Source organism: Synchiropus splendidus, chromosome 5, assembly GCF_027744825.2.
Source record: "Synchiropus splendidus isolate RoL2022-P1 chromosome 5, RoL_Sspl_1.0, whole genome shotgun sequence".
Classification (NCBI taxonomy): Eukaryota; Metazoa; Chordata; class Actinopteri; order Syngnathiformes; family Callionymidae; genus Synchiropus; species Synchiropus splendidus.
In genome coordinates, this window is record NC_071338.1 from 18,074,813 (window position 1) to 18,096,269 (window position 21,457).

Genomic DNA, 21,457 nt, shown 5'->3' on the forward strand with positions numbered 1-21,457 from the left:
ATAGCGGTTGAACCTTTGTCTGAAGCCTCCGACGTTCCCAGGTTTCAGAGACCTAAAATGCCAGCCGCCGACAGCAGTTGAGTTGTTGAGCAAAGCAAAGATGGCTTTTATTAACGTGATTCATCCCCTTTCAATGGCAGCGACCACAACAGAGAAGCCCGGCGACATCTGATAGTCCGCAGAAAAGGCCATTTGCCATCTCGCGAGGATGAATCGGCAGACCTGCAGGTTGTGCTCGACACAGAGCAGACGGGACACAATGAGAGTCAATGAGGTTCAGGGTGGCACTGTCAGGAGAGTCAACACAGAACTATGTCTTCATTGTTGCTTATTAGAGGAAAAGAAAAGGCAGCGCAGGCTTTGTTGTACCAGGACATGGTGTGTTCAGGTGATAATGTGCTCAAATAATTGCAGTGACTAAAAACATTAAAGGCAGAAGTGGAGCTGGAAGATGAAAGGGCTCAGACGGCAGTAATGGTCTGTCACTGGAGAAGTGTCTTTGTTTCACCACAGAAAAATTAAATCTGACTAAACTCTGCATCCAAACTGCGAAGAGGCATTTAGGAAAAGAAATGTATCTGGAAAAGCACTCAAGAGAGCGCATACCTCCACCAAGCTGCTCATTTCCACCCACACTGTTTCTTTAACCATAGGTATTTTATCTACAACTGTGTTCAACTCAGACAGTGGGTGGCAGTGGAGCCACAGAATGAACAAAAAGCCATAAAGCCGATTCGGATGAAAGAGGAAACCATCAGTTTAACATTTTGACATTAAAATTACATGAAAGTTCATTTAGTTCAACGCTTGTGCTTGTGTTTGTTTTTGTTTTTGTTTTTACTCAAGTGTTGCCCTGCAGCACGCCAGAAGTAACAGAAATGAATGTGGGAACTCTTTTGAAACTCTTTTGAAAGTTTGTAAATCAAAAAAGAACTATACAAAAACCACCAAACTTAACATCACAGAAGCAAAAACCTAGTCTGCCCCCAAACCCTGGTGTTCTCAGGGTGCACCTGCATGAGCTAGCCCACTGGTAAGGGTATCTCAATGTTGCTCCATTTCATCACCCCACCAGAAAGCAAACCCTCAAGCTCCTATCATCCACCATGTGTTCTCCACTATCTCTGTCCCACAGACTGGGGTTCAGTTATGCCTGCTGGTCTTTCATATCCAACACACTAAATACAATTCAAACAGCCCCATCCAACTACTAACGCCATTTGTTGTGCAGGGCAGAGCGACTAATCAATCTCAGTTAATCGTGACGCAGACTCAACGTCTACTTAGATACACCTCTGCCCCATGAACACAAGAGGTCGTCGTGCTCTGAAGCCGACTGATAACAAAGAAGACGTGCTTGTCCAAAATATTGTATATGCCTTCTGTTGTTGCTGCAGTGAGCTCCCATACTCCCATGTCTGGCACAAAAGTTGAACTCTTTCTATTCAACTAAATCGGTCGTTGCTTGATGTTTAAGGCAAACTTAAAATCACTGACTTCATTTGCGGCATTACCCACGAAGCTAACAGGTTCTGAGAGCATGACGTTAGTTCTGACACACAGTGTGCTGTTTGCTTTGTGGTTGAAGAGTGTTATATTTTTCTGTGTAGACTGTTGACATTTTTTCATATTTGTTTAGATTTTTTAAATACAATTTTGAAATTGTTTTTTTCTTAAGTGACAAATGTTTGTTTAAAAAGTAATCATTTCTAATGAATTGAAAATAAGCGTACATAACAGACGTAATTTGAATAGGACTATTAATGATATTCCAAATGCTGGAAAAAGAGTTAATTACATTGATAAAAGTAAGTTTGGAGCAATAATATTATGCACTTCACTTCAAAACCCCAAAACTGTTTTTGTTTTATGATTCGTGCAGAAGTACATTCACGCAAAACATTTGGTATTTCTTTGTAAGATGTTCCAGCTGAGGCCGGAGGCTGCTGCAACCTTCTCATGTGGAGGAAACCGTGCGCTGCTGCTTCTGGATTTAAGAAGCAAAAATAATCACGGTAATCTCCATAAACACACCATTCAAATATTCAACTATTTCGAGGAAGTTCTGCCCAGTGAGGTTTGGATAGGAGTTAGGTACCGTTATCTTATTTTTGGCAGCGAGAAACATTCACACATGGATGTGTGTAAGTGACTGCGAGCAGGTCTATTTTCACACTCCTGTGTGAGCTGGGAAAACATTTTTCATAAAACAGTCAAAACAGTTGGACAAAAATACCTTCACTCAGCAGATGGCAGTGAGGATATAAAGTACACACATAATGTGATGTCTAAATCTGAGTGCAATCCTACTTAGACCTTTCATTTTTAAGAGAAAGAGCACTGGGAAATCCTGGTCAGTTGAAGGGTCAATGGGGTCACTGCTTCCCTTTCCTTACATGGGAGGTTTTAATATTATTAATATTATGAACTATTGACATGATTAGAGTGGACAAAATGTCATTATATTTATTCGGCTTCAAGAGTGAGTATATCAGAGCTCGTGGAGAAGTTTGGAGACGATTAGGGAGGTCAGATGGTTTGGACATGTGGAGAGCAGAGACAGGCTGCATGTGACCAGGGAGGATGACCAAGATAGGATGAGTTGCTGTGGCAACCCTTGAAGGGAAATGCCCGTGGAACTGAAGTCGCTGGAGGGTTTGATCACAACTCCAGGCAGCACTGCACATGTCTGCACGGTTTACAGCAGCACTTTGTCTGTTATCAGCGCTAATATTGGTTGTCAGCAAGCTGACACTTACTAGTATGGCAGACAGTAAAGGGGAGATATAAAGAGCAAAGTCAAAGAGTAGTGTAATAGTTAACTGTTAAAATTACCAATGGCATAGTGAAACTGCACAAACAATGCAAGCAAGTATTAAACATGCACTAATATCCAAGTTTCATGATGTCAATCTCACTCAGACAAGAGCCAAAATGGAAAACAGAGTCCAAGTCTGGAGCCAAATGCCTATGTCTACACAAGAAAATGAGAATCTAAACAGAAGGTCAAGTCAGTCTCCCTTCTAATCAAAGGTCAATTTTGGAATGAAGTTCAAAAATATCAAAACATAGCCATAGTCCTCAAAAACAGCGCCTCAAAACACAAGTTTGCTTTTTTCTCCTAGAAGAACAAACATACATTTGTGTCCCCACTTTTCATCGAATCCCCTCTGATTCCAGATGGATTGTTGACACTTGTAATCTGCTTGCTAAACAGACGGCCATCAAACAGCAAAACACTGCGTTCTCCGTGGGGTGGAATAGGAAGCTGCATTACATGTAATCTAGTTTTTATACAATACATACGATGACAATAGTATGTCATGGGATATTTTCTGGTTGATCGCAAACACTACTCGAATACACCTCTCAACCCTGGCCACCAAAGGTTCTGAATGAGACTGATGACAGTTAAGACAGGACAATGTGACAGTCCAGAATATAACTGCGCCATTCATTGTTTTTAATCTATCAGTTGTCCTCATGGTGTTTTGGGCAAGACAGTCTGTTTTTGTTTAGCTGGTCCTGCAGTACCTCGCAGTGAAGATTGTTATGTATTGTTACAAATAATTTCACTTTTAATTTCAGTTTTCTTTGTTGTTTGTTTAATAAATTTAATAAACATTAATAATAAATAATTGTAGTTTCTTAAGTTTTCATTGCAGATGCTTCAAAAACTAAGTAAATGTGATATGTAAATAAAAGCAAAGAACCAACAGACATGCTGCCATCAGGGGTTCAGCCCAAACTTCCACACCTACAGAGAAGACCTGCAAGGCGTAAACAATGTTACTAATCTTACGGCCATTGACAAATTTAAAAGCTTGCAAACCTTTAGTGTAAGTTATGAGCTAGTTGTGGCAATAAGAAGGAATAAGAGTCTCATTAAGCTCAATCTACAGCACCAGTGCCTGTATTGAGAACAAGAGAAATGAACAGAGGATTTTAATTTTTCCTCTTATAGGACTGGATAATGGAACTCGCTCTCCCCCACAGAGACTTTTTAAGCAGGAGAGGGTGGCGGTTTAAAGAGCGTGACTCAGCACAGTTTACCTGCTCAGATCTACAAACAAACCACTTAGAAAGTCCAACCTTTTAATCTCATTGAGTTTGGGTGAGGTGGAACCTGCGCCGGCATGTTACTCCAGACGCATCACTAACACTAGGGAAACCCAAAATCTACCTGAGCGATATCAGTCTACCTCGCCTCAGACGCTTTGGTGTTTCTGCTCACTATCTATGCAGCAATACATGAGGCTGGAATCTGGTTCAAAATAGCTGCTTGGTTTTTTTCTCCCGTTTTCAATAAAGACAGCATTGTTTTAGAAGTGAAAGAGACGGCAGCTGAGAGGTGCTTAGGCACACAAGTGTGTTCTGGCCAAGAGTTCTAAAACAAAACATGGGGGGGGGGGTTAACATTTAATCTCTGGTAAGTCAGCCACAGTTGATCATCAGCTTTGATCCATGAAGACTCTCCTCCCTTTATTACAGTGACGACCAAACTAACAAAGACTTGCAAATCACATTTAAATCACAGCCACACACTCCCCCCATCTGTAACTACATTCACCTTCCCATACACTCCTTCTTTTGGCTTAAAAGTCAATATTTGAGGATCTGCTGAAGCTCTTGAACTCCGAAAAGAGCGCTGAGTCAAAAGGCAGTGGGGGTCAATACAGCGGGGCACTTGTTTTTCTTGTCTCTAAGAGGATATGTGCGAATGTATGTGCCGACACGGGTTCAACATCCTTCTCCTGCACACACACACAGGTCAGATTGACTTGTAGGACTTAGGGGGAGGAACCAAAAGGAGGATTGGAGACGGCTTGTGTGTGAGCTGCCACAGTTGTAAGTACCAGAGTGAAAATAAAAACATCATAATAAAGCTTTCATTGCTCTTCAAAGGTGGCTCTGTGGAGAGGCTATAGAGGGTTTCCTGTGGTCACCCCGAGGGAGCCACGAGAAAGTAGCCGAGGCGCCAAGTGAGCTTCTGAACAGTAGTTATAGTTATGGGAGCAGTGAGCCAGTTTACCTTCATTTCCAACGTAGAGTGTACTTTGCAAAATGGAGCGCCTAAAAAAAGCATAATCCTTGTCATGACATAGAGTGCGACTCATCAATAAAGTGCAAGGGAGGACAGGAAACCATTGATAGAATAGGTTCTAGGCCTTTTTACATGGGAATTCACGTGTAATACAGGAGAAGCAGTCTGTTGATGGAAGTCTATTGCAATATGTGACCTGAAGCCACAATCTCAGATACATGTGATGAGGGTGAGAGCTCAGATAACACTGGGATATTTCAGGTATTTGTCGCTACTTGCATCAGAGTTCCAAGACAATACCAGTTTTTAACACAATACATGCATACAGAATAACCCTAATGGAATCTGTTTCACCAGTTGTAAAATATGAGAAACTATCTTTCAAGTGATGAGATTATTATTAACAGGTAACAACCAAAGCCAGGATTATCACTGTCAGCATCCTGCACTGTTCAACAGCGACCTGAAGCGGCAGACATGCAGCAGCTATAAGCTAATGTCAAGTGAATATTTGATCATTCTGTTTCACAAATGTTTTCAATAGAAAACACATCATTATGCACAATGAGATGGAAAGAAAATACCAAAAAGTGTGATTTCCTTTGACTACAATACATTGAAACTTGTCAACAATTAAATGCTAAAAATATTCTCTGCCCTGAGAAAAAGAATTAAGAAAAACAGACAGCGCAGAAGTCAGAAGATTTAGTTGCCTCTCTAGACAGGATGCTGGTGATAAGCGGCGCAAGAATGCCATGATATCTCCGATCTCGATGGGCAGGATGAAGGTTAGGAGATAAGGGGGCAGGAAGGCAGTAGGATTGGTGGACTGCCATGTTTAAGACTTCATCTTCAGCGGCCTGGTCCCTGGAGCATTCCCACTTGGTTTAGGAAACACTTCCTCTCTCCAGTCTGCCAGGAAAAACTTGACAACGTATGAGAAAATCTATGAACGTGTTGTTTTCTGTTCAAGTGCAGAATTTGAATTGACATTTAAGCCTGAGCAACACTGGCAGCTGACCAAAATAAGTTCTGCTGAAACAGACTATGCCTCTAGTTCAGAGCGACATGGAGGCCCTAAGGCTTTACATTTCTGGCCCTCCAGAGTTCAGTGTGAAAGAACTGACGGCACTGCAATTTTTCTGGCACTTTTAAGCTTCTTTTGTCGCATTAATATCTTTATGGTTTCCTTTAACTTTGCATTCATGTACGTCTAGCCATTGCAGTGCCGACACCTAGACCCCGGTATTAACTGAAGCCCTTTAAAGATTTAACTTCCTTTGAAAAAGAAAATATAATACCATTAAAAAAAGAAGTGTCTTCACTCTGACCATTGTGCAATGGCCATATGGTGTCCAGCTCAGTTACTGCAATGTGTAAATAGAAACTTCATCAACTTTTAGTTATTTTGTCTGCCATCGCTCCCAATTTCTAGTGCGTCCTTTTGTTAGTTTGTTACTTTTGTAATTAATAATCATTAATTATATCGGATATTTCATCAGGATGCATTTTAATGTGGACCAACGTGAAACTTAAATGGGCACCTGCTGCCATACTGTGCAACAAAAGAGGCTCTTGAAGACTTCGTGGCTACCACGCATCTAAAACCAAGACTATAAAATGTGGTACGTGTGGAAAGCTGTAAGTATCTTTTCGAGAAAAGCAATAAACATTGTGCGGATGCCAAGTCAGCTCCACTGTGCAAACATGGCAGGGCATATTAACTTGTTTCCACACAACCCAGCGCTGTGTAAATCCATAAAGAGGAGAAAACCCTGCATGAATGTGTCACGATAAAAACAAAGTTCCTCTTCTGGGGGTCTGTGGCATCGACTCATCTCGGAAATGGTCCAAAGACAACATCTAGCTGTCACATATCTCCAATTCAGTAGGGATGTACACCAGAAAAATAATGTGCAGTGCTGACAAGTGTGTATGTATTTATAGTGCTCATCTCTAAGAAGCCAGTGGCTTCTACAAACTGTGTGTTAGGACAGATATAACTATAGTGAGGCAAACAAGTAAGAAAGCCATGAGGTTGACAAAATATGTCCAGGCACATTTATAGCTCAACGCTACAGTCGGGGGGGTCACTTTGTAAAGTCAGATAACGATGGAGCTGCAATTTTTGGGACGAGGATGCCTAAAATTTCTTTGGTCAGTGTGTGCGTTTAAAAATAATCCCTCGAAGCAGAAAAGGAGCCAGATTACGTCCAAAAGTGGTGTGAATTTGAAGTAAGCTTGGTTCTGGTTTCAGTGCAAGGGAGCGAAGTCAGCACAGGAAAGACACTAGTGTGGAGATTGTCAGGATAGTTATCTGTAGCCTTTTCAAACACATTAATCCATGAGTCCCAAAATGTAAGCTTGCACCAAGTGAAATTAAACTGTTTTAAAGGCTATATAATGAATCAATTTCAATCCTCTGTCAATCCCATTTACACGCTAAAATGCCTTGCTCACCAACTTTTCTACAATGTGTGAAGGAGAGGTTTTTTTTAGGATGTGAAAACAAGTGTTATTAAGCACAGAATAGTGGACTCTTCAGAAAACGCTTCAAAAACCAGACGCTGGCAAAGTCAGAGATTAGTGACAATAGCTTTGGTGAGTCTTACGACGTTGTTTCCGTGCAGCAAACGCCTGAATTGTCGAAGGCTATTGACTCTGAATAATCCGTCTTCCCCCAAATCCTCTGACTTCAAACATTGTGCAGAGACTTTGAATAGGCGCTGGCATCCTCCCAACTCTCTCCCTCCGTCGCACCATTCCTCTTCTACTACGCATTCTTTTACGTTCCCTGTCCTTCCCTGGATCATCTGTCCAACCGCCGGTCACAGCGCCCTAGCCCAAAACTGTGGGAATGTCAGAGGGGCCCTGCATTGGCTGTGACAAACCCTTAAGATGTGACAACAAAAACCCTGGAAACCAGGTCTTCGAACACACCCGACAAGAGACCCACAAATTCAGTCACAGACGTCAGAGGCTACATTTTTAACTGATAAGTAGATCATAGCAATGAGGTTGTATATGAAATGTAACTGGCTAATTCGTTGCCTGCCCTGGATGTATTTTTTGTTAAAGTCTCGTGTCAGTCCAAGACATGGATTTGGGGAAGTCCATGCCCAACCCAAGACACGGCAGTCCAGATCACAAATTACAAACAGTCAGCCTTCCATCTAGAAGAACTGCCATCTTATTTTCTGCCCAGCAGTCTCTGTCATCCGCTCTCCTCCTCCGCTGCCTTAAGTATAGTTTGACGTTTTGCATTTTTGCAGTGTAAGCATAAGTTAAAGCTAAAAACAAACAGGTGACTCAGCATGATTCCAGTCTAAGGAGGAAATGAGTCCAAAAGCTCCTAAAAAGAGAACACTTTCCAGTCCAAACTGACACTGTCACGTTCTTGAAATTGAGTAAATGAATTACCTTCATCCGCACCTCCTACAATGATGACGTTTTTTCTGCATTACATTAATAATATTTATTTTAATATACCATCAAAAACTCATTCATGTGTTCTTAAATACATGTCTCATCGTTGCTATTGTTTATGTTTGGTCTATTTCAACCAAATTGTTTGCTGTTGAATACAATACTTAGAAACATTGAAATGATGTCATATTTATAATTGTTGTATAGTTGTGTACCTTTTAGGTTTCTGTGTTATTTACAGATTAATACATGAAAACAAATACATTTTGTTACATTCCTGGTATTCCATACAGAGGAATGTATCTGAAATAATTATGGAAAAGTAAATGGAATAAAAACTATATTTATTTTCATTTAACTGTATTTATTTCCTCTTTGTGTATTTTTTCCGCTTTTATTTATTTATTATAAGTGTCCTCTTCCACCTCTTATTCAGCTCCTCCTCCTCCTTCTTCTTCCTCATGAGCTGTTGGCTTATAACCATAGGTTTATTTGTTCAGGGTCCAAGTTCGATAGAGAAAATGTGACTGGGGTTCGTTTCTTATTAGGTTTATCATTTAATAAAAATGCGGCTGAAATGCATCCTTCATGAGATGAGATTAGAAGAACATCTAGATGGACACGGGACAACAAAGAGCGCCTGAGTAATATTCAATAATGAAGCTGCATATATGTGTATCACAGAGCACGCAAATGATTTTCAAATGATCTTTTAGTCATCACCCTTTCATTATTCTGGGTGCTGTTGTTATACAATATACTGCACTATCTAGCCAATCAGAGGTCACATGAATCAAAGTCAAGACACGAGCTGCTTCCCAGAAGTGCCCATCCTCAGACACATTGATCCAAATGGATCAGAACTTTGGTTTGTTACAGAGATGATCTATGAGTGTCAGAGAAAGCTAGTGGGCACCCAGAAGCCGTACTTGGTTCCCAATAACTGGTTGCAGAATTGTTGCTTGCCCATTAAATACATTTGTGCACAAGGCAAATCCAGCGGCAAAGTGGGTTTGTAAACATGGAAGCGGGAAAATAGCGCAGCGCAACATCAGCTGTCGAATCAGCAACAAGGAAAACAGCTTAATTTCACTCCCCACTGAGGGCTGCTGGTTTGGCACACAGTGTGTTGTACTAATTTGACGGGTGATTGTAGTCTCCTCACAGCCGGGCCGTGGGGCTGCTGCCATTCAACTGCGCTCCTGTTTTTTATTGAAAGCATGAAAGAATGAGCAGTGGATCTTTCAAGAGCTGGCGCACAAAAACACAATTAGCATTTTGGATGGCAAATTTGAAAGTGCAACAGACAGAATTCCACCAGCAAAAGCACTCACTCCTGAATGTTTGATCCCATTCAGCGACAACAATCGCTTGCCCCACAAAAGCTGCAGCCGACAATTAGAAGCAACATGAACACAAAAGGAACCCGCCACTGGGTGCATTTTGGATGTCTCCTGTTGGACTCATTCTCCTCCTCAGAGCAGAAATAAAAATGACACACTGAGTGGACTGAGTGCACCAACCGCAAGCCACCAGTGGACGCAGCAGCATCCTGCCACGGACATTCTACCATTTCATTTATACGAGTGGCTCTTTGTTTCCTCACACAGTGGTCATGGCGTCCTGGGGTGACCCTGTGGGTCCTCATTGAATTGAACCAAGACTTCTCAAACACCCCAAAATTTAAAGGAGCTGTCAAACATCCTGAAGTAAAAGTGCCATAAAACGACTGTATGCGAAAACACTAATCATTAGCGAAAAAAAAAAGTATAGATTAGATGAGATTAGATGCCTTTGTCGAGCAGGAATACGTGAGTTTCGATCATATTTCAAAAGAAAAATTAGTTATTCGTGACTTTTTAATACTATACAAGGTTACTGCTTCGTACAACAATAAAGATATTTTAAAGCCAATCTAATGCTAAACTTGGTGGCTGTAAAAAATACTTTGACTGAATGTCTGATTTACCCATTTCTGTAGTGTTTCAGGGTGTTGCGAGCACTTTGAAGAACATTTAACTTAATTTTAATATATTATATTTTGACATGAAGCAACTGCTTTATAAAGTGAGGTCGGATTATTTATGGAATGGAAATGCACATTAAATTGTCAGAATGGAATTGCAAGGCTAATACTAGGTTTTTAAAATACAACTTCAAAAAGAGGGAAAGTGACCTTGCAAACAATTAACTTTGTACCTCAGGTTATCACCTCTGTGATCCAGCAATCACTCATGAATGTGTGGCATGTGTTTCATTTCAAACTTGACTGGAGCTGCTCAAAACTTCCCGCCACTTTGCTACTACTTATGAATGAAGATCATTATGTGTTAAAGCAATCCATGATCAGCCCAATAACTGCATGCCAAAAGGTTTGGATTCTCTTTACGAATTCTGGGGATTCTTGCTTTGTGTTGGAACAGAGTGCAAGTGGAACGCTGAACCCAAGAGCATTCTTTGATCTGGTGATTTCTCTTTTGCTGTGATTTAAGAGCACAGCTCTGACATCTCGCCGGCGGACTGAGAGGAGCTTACATCTCTCTCTTTATTTCCCTCCTGCCCACTGGGACCCTGAGATTGCACAGGTTGGTTGCCATGGATGAAAGTCAAACCTGTGTGGGATGAAAAAAAGGCTTCACTTCCCAAACCCCCCTCAGCAGGCGGCATTTTTGTGAATTGTGTGGACGCTGAGCAGGATCCTCACAACCAGAGGATGAAAACACGCGGTCCGAAGAGACTTACTGACAGAGCGGGAGGGGAGGGGAGGGGAGGGGGAGCAATGTGCTGAAAAGCTCAAAGACTTAAAACTTTACTCTTTTGATTTTTTCCCTTGCACCATTTGCTCATATCTTTTGGGCTGCGTAATGAGAGAAGGAGTAAGGTTCATTCAAGTACAGCTAATGAAGTATGCAGCACGGTGCACAGACCGAAATATTATGATTCACCAGTTTAGTTTTGTAGTCTTATTTGTCGACAGACAGTCCAAAGTTCCACCATGAAAAAAATGATGAGACATTATATGAGGTTTCTTTCTGGATTTTTTTCTAGTTAGTTTTAGGTATATTTCAACATTTTTGGTTATAGTGCTCATTTTCTTTTTCTGCAGTGTTTTTCTTGGCTTCAATGTTGATGGTGTTGTTGCTTTGTCTATGTCTTTAATGTTCAATGTTTGTCTTTAATGAAATGCTTGTATGCTGCCGTAACAACCCAAATTCCCCAATTGTGGGAACAATAAAGGCAATCTAATCTCATCTGATCTAAAACAAACTCCAATCTGCATCCGGTCTGTCACTTTACTGTTTACTGCGCCACGACCATTTACACTGAAACATGGAAACCCTCTTATACACACATAAGCCATATTACACATATAGTGACCCTGAAAACTTCTGAAAACAGATAAATTAATCAGGACCGTATCATCATGAAACCTGATCTTGTCATATGAATACGCATGTGACCTGAAGAACAAAACCACTAGTTTCATATACTACACCATCGAATAATGTGTTCTAACATCCATAATTATATCTGCAATTATTTCTTCACTACATTGAAACCTTGTCATCCTCTATGTAAAGGATGGGCAGGCGCTTTATGGAGGCACAGGAAAACATGAAACTCTTCCTGGAGGCTGGTCAATACAGTAAAGCACTGAGTGATCCTCACAAAAGTAGTGTCAACACAAGACTTGAGTTCTGAGAATGATTATTATTTTTTAATATTATAACAAAGTTGTTTGAACAGATTCATTTTTTAGTTACTACGGCCCATATCTGTGAAGCCGACAGCCTGCGGTCTGATGGCAGCAGAGAGTGTTATGTGTGATATTGCAAACAGTTTATGTGTTAACTGACTGTATCTTCATGTATTTTTTCAAGAGCACTTCCCCTTGTATTCTAATGTGCATGTATGAGAGAGAAAGTCAAATGACTGTTTTGCCTTTTTAGCTTCACCATTTCAGGATGTGAATTTTCTCACATAAAGAACAACCTGTGTATGAAAGGTGCGACTTCAACATACAGTATTACCAGTATGTTACAATGACAGGAGTGCTTTTTTTCAGAGGTAATACAACTTCAAAAACTGAAACAAGAAGGGAAAAGACCCATCAACAAAGCACAAACACACTGTATTATGAAGGGGAAAATGCAACCCACAATGTTAAGTTTTTGTATGTGAGAGCTGCACATGGCTAGTGAGCCCAGATCTGCAGGGTATAATGATTAATCTGTCCGTTTTATTTCCTACTCTTTCCTGGAATAAATGCTCTCATAAGGATCCACATCAACTTTCGCTTCACTTTTTCAACTCCAGACACGGTGCACAAATTGTAAAATAAGACTGAATGGCACAGAGATGAGATAAAGCCTCCCCTGTTCAGGTTTTATTGGTTGCCTTTTTATTATGATCTGTTTTATTGCCTTGTTTGTGAGTGTCTCAGAGCGAGAGTGCAGGGTGGGGTGTGTTTACATGTTCGCATAGGAGCATTATCCTATTGGTAGTGCCTTTAAAAGAAAGGGTAATTGGCATCTTTGTAGGAAATCCAAAAACATGTCATTATCTTGACTATATAGTTGTCTTTACTGGGGTAACTATTTATAATAAAATATGACAGGTAGGGCCACTAAATCCCATGATAATTAAAGCGTCTATGACCTCATATGTTTACCTCATCAATTTAAGTGTGATAAATAATAAACCTTTACTACATGTAATAAATGATTAAGTACACTGGCACACAAATGACTCAGTTGCAAACAGTTTCAAACATTTAACAAGTTTGTTTTTCCTCTTCCATTGTCTTGACATACTCTGCCCATCAACATTCCGCATTCTCCTCAGCTGCGTCAAATAAAAATCCTCAATTGAAGCCTCGCAGAGAATAAATGACCACATAAGCCACCGACCTTGTAAATGATCGTTCTTCTGTCTCCACTTGCTGTGCATCAGACGCCATGCTTATTCAATTACTGTGGGTGTGTTGATCCTTCCCAATCTATATTGTGTGTTTTTAGGACAACCATCAAGGAAACATTCCATTAGGCTTTCATTCCTAAACTTAGACGGAGATGTAATTTCAAGTGCATCAGCTCGTCCGATCAGCATTAATTTTGGGAAAACATCAAGAAAAATAGCTACAAAAGGCTTCTAAAACAGTTCACCCACATTAACGTGGAATTAAAGAGCACTCTGAAGATTTAAAAATGGATTAAACAGCTTTTAAGTGTACAAATTAGAATAAAACTGTTAAGATCAGACCATCTGCTCCAACATGCTGCTGATTTAGGTGGCTTTTGAATCACTTAGAGATAATGTGATTGTAACAAAACAGCAAGTCAAATGAAATACGTCGCACACTTCTCCCTTTTTCTTGATATATGCATCACCGTCTCAACTTTTTCTTTATTTACATGACTGTTTATTTACCCACTGTTTGGCTAAAATGCGTTACCAGCTTCATAATAAATAACAAAGGAGTTGTCTTTTAGACTAAGCATGTGGCCAGCACATTTGATGAACGACCTCATAAGCAACGGGAGTGTAGGAAGAGGACTGAGAAGAAGCCATGGTAGATTAAATGAATATACAGTCGTCCATAAATTGGCAATGACAGATAGCTTTGTCCATAACTATGTCACCTAGTGGTTGTTTTACTGACTCACTGGTAAACAAGCCCAAGCAGAAGCACCACTATCATGAAGCCCAGTCTCAAATCAAGTTTTTTTTAAATCAGTCACTTAATTTTATGACTTTTCAAATCAGTTTTGCATTTGTTCAATTTAAACAGAGGCAGTTTTAGTCAAGACAGTGGCGGCTGTCAGACTAAATATAAATGAGACGGTCTGTGTCCTGGGTTTATTGGATTTCACATGGTCATGTGATTTGAACGCCACCACTGTGTTTGTCTCTCCACTGCTGTTTTTGTCAAGTTAAAATCTTACTCTTCTAAAAATCCATTTTCATCCCAGAACTAATTTCAATTAGCACTACTAACTGACACTTTTCTCTCACTACTAAAAGCCTAAAACTTCCAACTTGCTGATAGTAGAACTTTACACAGGCATCCATTGCTTTATACTTCTATGTCCTATCCTTTTAAAACTAAAATTACTTTCCAAATCTGGACATACGATATTGAATTGAACTGCTGAAACCATCATCCATGAATTTATCGTCCGGAATAACTCACAACAACTCTATTGCCTCTCATCTTACAAATTAAAATATCAATAACTGCAACCACATTACACCAGAGCTTATTCTGCGTTTCAGCAGATATTTAGAAGAAGCAATCCTTGATCTATGAAGCACTGCTTTTTCCAGTCTTAGAAACCAATGGAGAAGCCATTCAAGCTACGATCGCATATTTAACACTGTAGACAATCTTTGATCTATATGCCTTAATACAAGAGTGAATACTGTTTATACAGTAGCTGGTTAATTTTTAAACGGCTTCCTTAAAGGGCATGTTGCGCATGATCTAGTGTGGTTGTGCGGTCAGGCCTGCAGACTATGTCAATGTAGGCATGCAGGGCTGACATTTTACCTGGTCAATAAAAAAGTCTTGTTTACCATCATGGGCAGTCCCCACCACTGGACTTCTACTAGTAGCTACTTGAATTGAATTGAATGAAGTCTGAGAGTAAGATTCATTGACATACATTTAGTAAAAACTCAAACAAGTCAAGCTGTTAGTTTGCAATAATAATAATAATAACCGCTCTCCTCTCGCTCAGCAGGCGTCTTCACCTCTCTAACTTGACAACTATTTTGCCCAGACTTCAGCAATATTTCAACCCCGACCCTCTAAACACCATTGATTAAACATAAACACTCATGTCCAGTCAGCCACCATGTTGAGGCGCAGCGAAAGAAAAGACCGAAATAGCCTCAAGCAAAACTCGGTTCAAAATGAAATCTTGGACCGTGGGATCAGCAGTGCAGGCAGCTTTAATTTGCTGGAAAATAAAATCGACAGAAGCAGAAGCCAACGTTTGTTGACTAATGAAAGCTGATGTTGATACGGAGCTGTGTTTGGTTTGGCAGGTCGTCTCCCTTCCACAAATGAAACCATGTGAGCAAGCAGTTTTAGCTGTGATGCAGTGAAGAAAAGTGTCAGCACCTTGAACACCACAGCCTTAATCCATTAAAAAAAAAAAACAATAGCACTTTCAACTTTCAACATCTCTTTAATCACTCTTTTTGTTTTCTGACGTTTCTCCATCATGTTGCCAGCACTTTTGCCATAACATGTCTTGAATCCATTAATTGATGATGTTTCGGTGAGGGAATTTCAGATACTGTGCCTGAAATGTGAAAGCAGGAAAAAAGGCCCGGATGGAAGAAGTGAAAATTCAGGCCTTGATAGATAAATAAACTGTTGCCCCATGCAGCAAGGATCATCATTCAACAATGTTCTTCTTAATACTTTCATGAGCAGCATATCTTTTTTTAGAAAACGGCAACCTGCCCACAAACCTCCACTGAAAAACAGCAAATGAAGAGGGTAACTGTGCCTGTCTGTAAGTGTTTGACACCAACACAGTGAATTGACTTAATGACACAGCTGAGATTATAACATCGAAGTCATAAAGGCTGTATTTTAGTTTGCCTCTTTCAGACAGCCGACGTCACAGATGAATGAGACAAACAACCCAGGAAGACTCAGCTTTCGGCATGCGAGCAGTTTGGTCAAAAAAATGCATGTAAGGAGTAAAGAATGTGAAAAGACCAAGGTCAAATCACTTGCTGAAAACAACTCGTTTTCAAAGAGGAACCAGGGAGCTACATTTTCGTGTCCAAGCGGGCCGAACATTGACCACAAACATGGGTCTGCTTCAGTAGCAGCTGACCTGCAGTCCAGCGTCCAGAGAAAGATCCGGAAGAAGGACAAATGCGGCTCTGTTTTTATTTAAGAGGAACGCCACCGCGCATACACTCATGCACTGTTTGTACAGCACCCACACACTCCTGAGTGTTTACACAGGAAATGCGCACAAACATCAACAGACAGAGAGAAATCAGCAGCATATACAATCTAATCACAGCCATGTTTCCTAAATACACACAGCTGTCACTCGTACCTTGAAAAGCCGCCACATGGCGAGAGATGAGAAATTTTAGGCTCGAGCTGGAAGTCTGAAGGAGGTTCTGGATGTCCCGTCTCGCGGCCAACTGGTACTTCTCCTCCATCTTTTTGGTGCAGCAGGACTGGTTCTTGGTCGTGCACACCAGGAGGTCCGAGCCTTGGAAATAGACAGCATACGACGTCAAGACTTGCTCAGCAAATCATATGAATCAACAATGAAAATAGGGGTTCAGTTAATCACCAGAAGAATTGTTTTGACGACCCATATTGGAATGAAACTTCATGAAATGAACATGAAGCTTCAGGTCATTTCAAGAGCCCACTAGATGGCACTCTCCTCTATAATTTTAGACTTCAAAATACTTTTTTGAGCATCGTGCCAAAACCGAGGACACCTGTGAAAATGAAGCTTCATGAAGCTTCATCTGCATGTCACAACGTATTACAAGCCTGGCAACCAGCCAATTCATTTGAGCTGCATTCTGACATTGAGTAGACAGTATAGTTTGATACAACTTGATTTGTGATCCCAAAATAAACAAGGTGACCACTTAACCAGACGAGGGAAAAGTGCGGCCACATGCGGCCCATTGAATTTATGCAGGTGAGGTCATGATGTCAGAGCAAAAGCAACAAAAGGAATTGTACTTTTCTATCATTTATTACAACTAAAATCAAGCATTGTTTTTTAGGTTTTCTTTTCCCCAATTTTGTGTTGTCTATGTGCTGTCTTTCCACACAGCTAGTGAGTAAATACATTTTAATCTTTAATCTAATTGTAAATGTCTTTTATGACAAATTCTATAACATCTGTATAATTATGATAGAACGTGGCTTCATTATTGTTGCATTTCATACAATTAAGTCAATTTTTCGTCGTACACAGCGATTGAAAAGGAGCAGAGTGAAGAACATTTCTTATAATTTCTGCCACTTATTCCCACTTTTCCAGACTTTTCAGATCAGTGGTTGCCAGTTACTGTGTGTGTATTTATTTGTCTAGCTTCTTAGTTTGCCATGCCTCCTTCATTTGTTATGCAAACAAGTCTGGCATGAGTACTATAGTGTTTTCAGTCATTCAATAAGATCCTCATTACAGCACAATTTTTACAGACACTTTCATTTTTGAGAAAAACATGACAAAAGATTGGCTTGTAAAACATACAACTACTCCGTCGTCTATTGACGTCATGCCGAGGGGATTAAATTTATACTGCGATATGAATTTCATCCCAAATCAGCTCCATTTCAGGAACATGTTTGCAAATAAATAGGTCATGACTCAGCTGTCTTCATCATTCGTCCTCTAACTATCCTCCAGCTAATACAATACTCTGTGAGAAGGCGCAAACTGACTGGAGGTTACCTGTAAGCAATTCAGGCTTGTAAACTATTTAAAATAAAGCTATTTTGAGTGCACAGGGATTACAGCTCTTCATACCACAGTGCGCTCTACAAAGCTGAAGCAATGCATGTGTGATTAGTTTACTGCAAAGACAGGTGTCTTTCATGAACAAGTTAAGTAATTCAGTATTTTCAAGTTCCTTACCACACAACGTTAAAATCATCTCTCAAGTTAAGATTTTCAACAAGATAGATAAAAACCAAGATTTTGTCAGATGTCTTCACAACACCTCCAGAATATAAACTTTATTTCAGAGCAGAAGTCACTTCTCTCCAAGAAAGCCCTGTTGACCTTTTAATCCAACTTGTGAAGCTGTACAAACTGACTGGGGCGGAAGATTAACAGCTCCCAGTCGGGCGGGATGAAAACCACAAGAAATACTGTTGGAACAACATTAGAAATAAAACACTGTGAAAGAACTGACCACTGGTGGCAACATTTAAGTGAGCACTTGATGAGAAAGTTAGCTTCACAGTCAGCTTCAGGTCACATGAGTCCAGGGTCTCCAGGTCAGTTGATGCGATGAGAAATCGCCAGCCGTAACGGCTACAGAGCAACACAACCCCTCAATTCAATCTTCTCCACAGAATGAAAGTGAAAAGGACAACGTGAAAGTAGGAAGGTTCTGTCAGGTCTCTGTTTCTACTGCTCCCTCTTCATTTCAGCGCGGTTGCTGGCACATTTGTCTCCAATCAACCCCATCAGCACCAGGGGACTTCTCCAAGAGTTTAGCAATACCAGCTGATGGCCAGCTGCTCTGGATGACTCAGCACGTAATGCCAAATGAAAGGAACACGCAAGTATATGTGAGCGCATGATGAAACTGTGACACACATGTAATTGTGCATTAAAACATATCATGGATATGAAGTCAGTTTATTTCGAATAAAAGCTTCACAGTCGTGTCGAGTCAAAGATATGCACTAATAATTAACTTCCCATTGTGAGAGAATCAAAGCAGGTTGTATGTTTTGTTGCACCATTGTGTTCATCTGGAGACACCGTTTTCTGACTCCTATAATCATTTTGCTCCTCTTTATTACTCACTTATATTTTTTACTTGCACATTTAGAGTCATGTTAACATTGTTTCATCTTTCATCTTTATTAATAATGACACAATTTTCAAAACAATGGAACCATTTTAATAGCTTCCAGATTTATTTTTTCAGTGTTTCTCCCTCGCTTTAGTTTCTGTAAAGAATTTTAGGTTTAAAAGTCACGTAGTCTCCTCAAACTGTGAAAGAGTCGACACATTATCTAGCTTTCTCAATTATAGCGGTAACCTAACACTTTCTTCCTGCCATTTTGATAGAGGGCGACTCCCAAATAGCAAATAAGAAATAACATTATGACTGCATGATCTTGTCAGGACACCTCCTACACCCAACATGCCCCCCTGGGAGGAACTGACCTGCCTGGTTGGGACAGCCTCAATATTCCCCCAGAAGACCTGGGCTAGACTTCTTTGCCTCGGCCCCAGCAACCCACCCACTTCACTTCATTCATTCCTTAATCCATTTTCATCAATACTAAAGCGCCTGTTTCATCAGAATTAGTTAGCGCACTGATCATGATGCCTATATTTTCAATATTGTGACTCAATTTTGAATGTTTGACCAGTTACTATGGAGTTTAATCCCCAGTGGTAGACAGCCTTTTATCAGGCACAGCAGCATGAAAACTTTTTTACTTCTTGCTGGGCAAGATAAATACAGCAACTGTAAGAATGATGCATCCACGAATATGAAAATAAAATATGTACTGACGCTTTTCACCGTGTGGGGGATTCGTCTAAGATGTTGGCATGTTGACGAGTGACCCATTTACTGTTGTGGGGAAACTAACACCTTGAATCTGCTGATTTTACCTGACAGGCAGGCTGGGATTATGAGCAAAAGGGGATTTGCATGTGCTTTGATTTCTAGTACACATTCCAAAACAGTGTACGCAGGTGCATTTGAACACCTCAAACAGCCTACAGATATGAAAATGTGAATGTGGTTTTCACATGGAGGAAGAACCAGCCGCTCCTTGTGGAAGTAGGTAGAAAAAAAGACAGTGAAGTCAAGGTAGTTTTAAAGAAAGTTGTCTCATATTGGATGCCGTTTTACAGCAATGTGAAACAACTAAAATGGTTGAACTCGAGGCGGAGAAAGCAAGGAATGGGTAAGCAGTTGACATCAAGTCGTTCAGCTGCTAACGTCGGTGACACATCAAAACATTTCAAAGTAACCCAAAACTGCAGAATCTTTCCTGACATGCCCAGGCAGGGAGCAGAGAGCTGCTGCCAGAGACACTATCAGCTTGACAAGCGGGGAGCCGAGGAGGCGATGGCACACGTGGAGGAATTCTAGCTTCCTTGATAACACATGAAAGCATCCAAGGTCTCGCTGTTTTGGCTTCACACAGGCATTTACACGTCCACCGCAGACAACACCTTTTGGAGGCCCAGCAGACATTCAGCAAGAACCTCTTATCACACAGGCAAGGAAGCAGTTGCGGGATTCCTGGAGTGGGTTGTTTTCAACAATTCCATCCACCAAATGAGTCGTCTTCCACAGTTTTCTCCAGGCAACCATCAGCCAGAAGAAAATGTCCACGAGAGCGTTAACCCTAGGGGTCAGCACAAGTTTACTCTCCAACGGAAGCAAGTGTATTCAGAGCGTTAGTGGCTACAGCGGCTGTTATGGCTTTAACTTTGGGAGGATCCCAGTTTATCTCAGAAAATTACAATCCAAAGTGAATTCCTGGTTTCTCCTCTGAGAAGAATGCTGATTACTCTTTACACAGCGGCGGAAAAGACTGGCTTCTGGTGATTTTGGGGGGGTTTCACTGGTTGCCAAAAATAACATAGCGACAAGTTTCAGGACATCAGTCGTCTAGTTAACACAATAATGTGTAATTCTGTTACACAGAATGGTCTATAAATACATTCTGCTTCAAAACATGCCGGCACCAACGTTTTGGATGTGGTCCTTGATAAGTGTCGGTGATGGTGAAACAACTTCTGCGTCTTATGAGCAACATCTCAACACAAATAATGTAGTCAAAGATCTAAGTAAACAAAAGTGTAATTGGGAGACAACAGCAGAGAGCACTACATGGTGCTGCTCTGGTGGGGTTCTAACAGTTTTAGCAAGGTCAGGGGTAATAGTGAGCATCGGTTCTGCCACTGAGCCAGGGTCGACTGATGACACCCAGAACCATTAGGCAGAAAAAGACACTAGTTTGTGACCAGAATTTTTATTTTAGCAACCGAAGGTCAGCAACTTAAACACCCATCTTCACTTATATTTCCCTTAATAACAACAACATCATCATCCTTAGACCAATTTTTCACAGATGGTGACGTGGAAGAGGCCAAACTGAAGTTTTGATGAGACATCAAGACAAATGTGGTCTGAAATGTTTATAAGTGCATTTTGGTTTGATGAATGAAGCTCGAAAACTTGCTCCATAACTTTCAACAGTGGACGGTTGTAGTAGTT

At 40.6% G+C, this 21,457-nt stretch overlaps 1 protein-coding gene across 1 annotated transcript in view; it reads right to left on the reverse strand.

Moving 5' to 3' along the window:
- gpc5a (glypican 5a) overlaps positions 1-21,457 on the reverse strand; it is a 120,447-nt gene that overhangs the window by 98,365 nt on the left and 625 nt on the right. The window contains exon 2 of the mRNA XM_053866768.1: positions 16,558-16,719. Coding sequence (XP_053722743.1) covers positions 16,558-16,719 — 162 coding nt within the window. The remainder of the gene's footprint in view (positions 1-16,557; positions 16,720-21,457) is intronic.